A 6,641-nucleotide genomic window follows, 5' to 3' on the forward strand; every position below is an offset into this window, starting at 1 on the left:
TATTCATGTATATATTTTATACATATATACATATTTCTTTAGTGATTAAGAGCACTCTCTCATTTTGATCTTACTTCATTTAATTAATTTTATCTTTAGGGAAGCAATGTAAATAAAAATGTAGTCTAAATGGAAATGTATTCTTTGAAGAGCTGAAATTAATGCTTCTAAGAACTTTTTTAAAAGTTAGAAGATAAGTATATTAGAAAAATTCTATTTCTTTATTCCTTTGATAACAGTGACATGAAAACATGACATTTTTGTAATCTGGGGAAGGGAGGGTTAAGTTGCCTTCATCTTGACTACTGGCTTCTGCCACCACCATCGTTTTCTGTTGGTTAATGTGTGGGGCAAATCTTGTTCTTTACCTTCAATACAATCCAGTAGTTTGGGATGAGGGAAAGGGTTGATGTGTTTGCTGGAAACATTACCTCTTGCCATTCAAAAATGGCTCAGAAACACAGTCATTGTCTGATATCCAATGAATCTGGAAACACTTGTGGTTTAGTAGCACTCCCATTTCAGATAAATGTGTCCTAACATTATGAACTCTTCTGTTTCCTTGACAGAAAAGAAATCAGCAAGATGATGACTGAGGTGTCAAGAAGCATTACAATGAATTACAAACAAGAAATGAGGCAAAAGTTATATTTAGCGTAACTATTAAGCTATCAATTTAAAGAAAATCTGCTTTTTATAGTCATTGAAAGAACTGAAGAGCTGTTCATCCTCTGTGTTTGTTGGTTTATGCAACAGTGTAGAAAGGCTTTTTCATGGAAACCTGGGGGGTTAGGGTGAGTTCTCCTTGGAATCCACGTTTAATGCAATTATATGGCAATGCAAGCAAGCAACAATCTGAGCACGACTGAATGCCTTCTTATCTCCTAATGTGAAAACTGATGCCACTGAAGTATGCTGTCGGACTCGGGTGATAAATATGACAACCTTTAATTCTTGTGCAGTTAAAACATCAAGAATTCTCCAGATTTCAAGTCAAGTAATGTTTTCGCACTGCACCTAAAGCTATGAAATTTGTTAAGCTTCATCAAATTTAATTTTGTTTTCATAGCAAAACTTTCTTGGAACTTGTTTTTAACATGATTACGTATCAGACATCAACTTTGGCTTTAATATAAATAGTTAAGCATAACATCAATCCATGATTTTTATATGTGGACTCAGTTTTGTTTCTTTTGTATTAAGTCTCTGAGTTTCTGAAGCATACGATTACTCTTTTAGCTCTTAAATTCTGTATTTATTTGGTGGTACTTCATGTTTTTTGTATAAAAGGAAGTTTGACTAAGTTTGGGGAAACAGAAGCTCTTGTTACTGATTTTCTGTAATTTTTTTTTTAAAGGGGTGTTCAGTTTCAGACTAAAAACCAATTGACTTCTGGATATAGGTGTTTGCATGGCATCAGTAATTTAAGTGTGCCCAACTGAAATGACAGTAAATTCAGAGGTGCTCACAGCCCCTGGAAATTGGTTCCTATTTTGAACCAGTTATGTGATATTTTGTGTGTGTATATAAAGTTGTTCATATTTCTTTGCCTCGCTTTTGCTGGCAAATTGATGTGGCAGTCAGTTACAATCTGGTCTTAGATGCTAAATCTGCACTTAGACATTAAATCGTTTCTTACTGTCTCTATTTAGCTTCAGTTTTCAATGAACTTTGCTTAAAGATTATGCAGATTAAGGATCCAGTTCTACCAAATAGAATTATTAAACATCACAGATTACAACTTCTGGAGTCTTGAGTACAGAATGTGCCCTACCCTTTCCTTCTGAAGCAGTGGAATCTCCTCCATAGCTTTTTGCACATAAATTAAATGGACATTAACTCAGGGCTGGGCTATACGCAATCCTGTCATGCTGTGCGACTTTGGATGAGGTTTTCTCACCCTTGTCAGAGGGTTTCTAAACCCTTGTCAGATTGTAAATTCCTACCTGATTTAGAAACAAATAATAATAATAAAAATAATAAAAAGCTTTACTCTTTGCTTTGAAGTTACTCCTTCCTGGCCGTAACCTCTTCAGGTCCTGTTACAGAAAGTCCCCACTATAAAAAAAATCTGTTCTACATAACTGGGTTCCCCAAAATATTATCTCGTCGTAATTTAAACATATACTCAATATTTACTTTGCTTCTTTCTTTGTCTTTTGGTTACCAGTTTTTGTTGTTGTTATCTGCTAGATCAAAGATTGCTCTTCTACAAGAATTCTCATCCCCTACGACCTTTTGGTCTGTGAAAATAATTAAATGTGTTCCTCTTGGGGAGATGGGGAAGCCAACGTTGCTACATTAAAAATGTGTTATATCGGTTTTAAATGGAAGATATGTGAAGCTTTTAATTCTATTTCAGGTCATAATAAAATCAATTTTTGCCTCTAGCTATCATACAGAAATTTCAAAATACAAAACTGCAGTTGTACAAGCCCTTGTTTCTGTGATTCAATGATACGATCACCATTTGCTGAGTAAGGACTATCTAAATACTATATATTTTTAGTTATATGCCTAAAACATTATATAAAGATATTTGTAATCTAACCTAGATGGCAAACAGAGAGCTTTAGAGGGAGGTGGCGTGTGATCTCTGTACAGATCACAGGCTTGTCAAATAGCATCCTCTTAAAATCTGGCTACGTCTAATGGCTCAAGTGTAGTGAGTCTCTATTCTTGGATCGCAGCTCTGCCACAAGTGTCAAAGAAGTCTTCATTATTTCATGGCCAATGGTTGCGATATTCGATCTCTCAGGTGGATTTGGAATAATGCTTGTGTATCTTTGGGCTATGGACAGTCCATTATATTTGTACTCCTTTGGCTCTTCTTTTCCAGTGTTGTCCTCATCTTCCTGACCCACCAATGTAATATTTGGGTGAAAGTTAAGATTAGAACAAGCAGCAGCATGGATAATACTGATCTGAATTAAAAAAAAACTGTGTCTATTTGTTTCCTGCCTCTTAGATGTTCTGATTTAAGTTTCTGAGTGGTGCTCTATTAAGATCTGAAAAGAACCCTAAAAATAGGGGAATAACTTGTTCCTCAGCTCTGAGCCTCAGTAAAATGAATAGCACTTGTTAGATTCTGGTCACACTGTGTGGTTTGTTAATCCTCATAACTGCATCCGACAGTCTTACCTAGAAATTTCATAAAACTCATTCTTAAGCACTTGCAAGTAGCTGATGTCCAGGGTGCCGTGCTGGCTAGAGGAAAGGCACCACGTCAGACACAGTTCAGGGGTCCGTTTAAGCAGCATAGACTACCAGACGAAAGGCTTTCAAGAGACCATTGCCAGAGGAAGGGGTTCCAAAGTAGATCAGTGGTAGCGTGGAGATGGGTAATAGTGGGGCACAAACGGTGTAAAAAGACTTCCTGGTACTTTTGCGCACACTTGAGTTAGCGTAGCTCTTACAAACCACCTCGGTTCTGAAGTGTTGGCTAGCTGGAGAAGACCACAGGCTACCTGCCAGGGAATACTGCTACACAAATCAGCCTGGCATCTAGTAATAACTTGAACCTCAGAGGTCAGAGTTATGCTATTCATTTTGTGTTTGGACAGCAAATCTGTGACTCCAGCCAATAAGGTTGTGTTAAAAATCATATCTTTGGTCAAGAGAAGATGGGCCTTAAAGTATAATACAGAGACAGACCGTGGGACGTTTGATTCATGACAAATACTTGGTAATGCTGCTATTTGGAGGCTTAAGTCCAGCTGTCTTAATAACAGAGGTTTACCAGGATGTGGAATTTACATATATCATCAAATTCAAACTATGATATTGTAAAGATAAAGTCTCCTTGAACTTACAGCCATCCGGAAATAGCATAGAATTAAAATAAGATTTGTTGCCTAACTGGCTTATTTTGTTCAGACCTTAAAAGTACAGAGTCCTTAAGCAGTAATGTGTGATCATAGATTTTTGTAATAATAAAGAGATTAGCACTGCCCTAAGAGACTTCTGATTCTTTGAAATGGCATTTCTGCCAAGAGGAAAAAACAATCAGTACCTTTTATTTCTAGTCTTCAGGGCTCACGTTCAGATACTAGAGTAGGGCTTAAAATTTTGGTTTGTCTCACATGACCCAGGATCTCTGAATGTGGGTTCCTGTGTCTTCAGGTGGAGGTTTTAGCTTCTGACTCTGGTTCTGGCATGAAACTCTACGTCCTGCCAGACTGTTGCACTTCACTGATGTAAATAAATTATTAACTGGCCTGAGACTCTCTCCAGGAGAGAGAATGAAGCAACATGTTCGGCTAAAATGTCTTTACACCTGTATGGGTAATACAGGAGAGGAACTCAGTGTAAGTATATCTCAAAACTCTGGTTGATGGACATTGCAGAGACTTTGGGAGACAAACCGGAGAACTGGGATAGAGAGATGTGGTTCGTTCAGGAAGGATTGATGCTGAGCCATCATGCTCAAGAGCAAGTGTGTCTGTATGTACAAAGCTTGGGAAGCTAGATGTTCCCACAACAGGAAAAGCAGAAGCTGTGCTCTAGTTGGTATTAGGATAGACTAACTAAAGAAAAAAAAGAAGTCAAATGGGGACTTTAGACATCAGGTCGACAAATAAAGTCTGGTGGAAATGGGAGGTATTTGCTATTCCTGTATCTGTTGGGAAAGTAACATGGGAAGACCTGGAAAGACAAAGAGTTAATGATTTTTTTTCAAGAGAACAGAATTTGTATCTCAGAAGGTGTAGGGTGTTGTACTAGGGTCAGCTGTTTTTGGATTACATTCAGGCTTATTAGAAGTGCTTAAATGTCTTGAAGTCGGAGTAATTCAAGTGGAAGCGTCTGCAGAGTCGGTGTTGAATGCTCTTGGGAAGGGAGGGAAAGAAGCAGAACGAGGACCTCAGAAGGCAGCTCCAGTGAGCATGGGTGTTGGTGCCTGGGTCCGTTTGGAAAATGATGAGTGGGATAAGGAAATTGAGGGGAGCTGCTTTTTTTTTAATGGCCCAGCAGCAATCTGCTAATGTGAAGAGAAAAATTGCATAGCAAGGACTTCTAAGGATCAATCAAAATGAAACTACAGAAATTGGAAGGAAAGGCACATGATTAAGTGTGAAAAAATGAGGGAACAGAGGAAGAAATGATGAACGATTCAGAGAAAACTGATGCAAGTAATGTTTTCCTTGCCTCACTTTCTTTTTGCAAGCAAAAGAAGGAAACGGACTAAATTATCAGTGTGGTAGGAAAAAAACTACACTTGGAATAGTTACTGGTATGTAGTCAGAGAGGGTGTTTCTTCTAGTAAGGTCTGCATCTTTCTGTATCTTCATTAGTGACTTGAGTGGTGAAATAAGTAGCCCATATAAAAATCTGTGGTTGTCACCAGCTTGAGAATACGTGCAGGCACTTCAGATGGCTATATCAGACTTGGAAATGGCCGTAATACCCGGGGAAAAAATGGCCTGAAATCACCAGGAAGAAATTTGATAAAGGTGAGTGCAAAGTGCCGTTCTTCGAAGGAGATAGCAGGCGTTCGGATACCAAATGGGGAAATCGCTGGCGGAGCAGCAGGACAGTGGGAGTGGGTGAGGTACAGGAGGGACCATTAAACGCAAGGCGATAATAAGCTGTTGGGGGAGGAAAAAGGCAGGTGTCATTGTGGGCTAGCAGGGGAAGGACACGTAAGAAACGCGATTATGTTGCTTGGTTTGGCGATGGCGTGCTGCAGCGTCCAATTTTAGGCATGATATTTCGAGAAATATGTCGATCATTGGAGAGTGGCCAGAGGGAGGGAGGATCATTATCACAAGAAAACGCGGCTTGTTAGGAAAGACAAAATCTGGATCCTTCAATAAGGAAAGTGGCGCTGAGCTCCATGTTGTTTCTGAAAGAAACTGGCAGTGTGTGGCAAAGGCGAGCAGGGAGAGACCTCCGAAAAATTATTCTACTCCCAGCCCTAAAGTAAGCTGCATGGGGAGTCTGGGGAACCCTGCAGGAACCTATTGCTTTATGCTTGATTTTACTTGAGACCCTTCCTCGCCCTGCTTCTTCAGGACTCGGTGCAAATTTCAGCCTTACCCAGCGAGACAACCCTCCCTGGGACTTCACATCCCCTCTGTGGGTGCCGCGTGTCCTTTCCCAGTTGTACCTGTGCTTGATTTCATCGATTTCATCTGGATGCCCTTGGTGTTCTCCCGTCTGCACGTGGCCACCACCATCTCCTTTGGGGACACAGTGGTCCAGCCCTGCTCAGAGCACGGGGGTGAAGAGGAGGGTGAGTTCAGCTCCAGCGCTGGGGTTGGATTTGGATTTTCTGACTCGCAGGGAGGCAACGATCAACACCAAGCAGTGCAGCAGTGTTAGGGAACAGCAGTTATTCTCTCGCAGAAACCATTTGATTGGCATCAGTGAGCTGCAAAACGACCTGGTGGGCTTGCCGATGGATCGGGATTGCCTGCAGATAGGTTTTCTCTCTAACCTCACAGCAAGGGGAAGAAAACTCATCTGGTGCCTTTTGTTCTCGCATACACCCGGGAAAGGGAGAGCGGCTCATTTGGAGGGGAGATGCAGATCGGGAGCAGGTGAGGAAAAAGGAAGACGGTGCCACATTGGAAGGCCTCTGTCTCAAAGGGTTTGCTAATCGCCTTGCAGCATTTGGTGTTCTTTGGAGCATAAATATCCAC

The 6,641-nt window shown here is 40.4% G+C and overlaps 1 protein-coding gene across 1 annotated transcript in view; it reads left to right on the forward strand.

Moving 5' to 3' along the window:
* Positions 1–2,954, forward strand: part of CDC123 (cell division cycle 123) — a 36,151-nt gene extending 33,197 nt beyond the window's left edge. Inside the window, exon 13 of the mRNA XM_080581108.1 lies at positions 570–2,954. Within this exon, the coding sequence (XP_080437234.1) occupies positions 570–596 (27 nt within the window). The 3' untranslated portion in view covers positions 597–2,954. The remainder of the gene's footprint in view (positions 1–569) is intronic.
* The last annotated feature ends 3,687 nt before the right edge of the window (positions 2,955–6,641 follow it).

This window comes from Anser brachyrhynchus, assembly GCF_964034855.1.
Source record: "Anser brachyrhynchus genome assembly, chromosome: 1".
In the NCBI taxonomy this organism is placed as follows: domain Eukaryota; kingdom Metazoa; phylum Chordata; class Aves; order Anseriformes; family Anatidae; genus Anser; species Anser brachyrhynchus.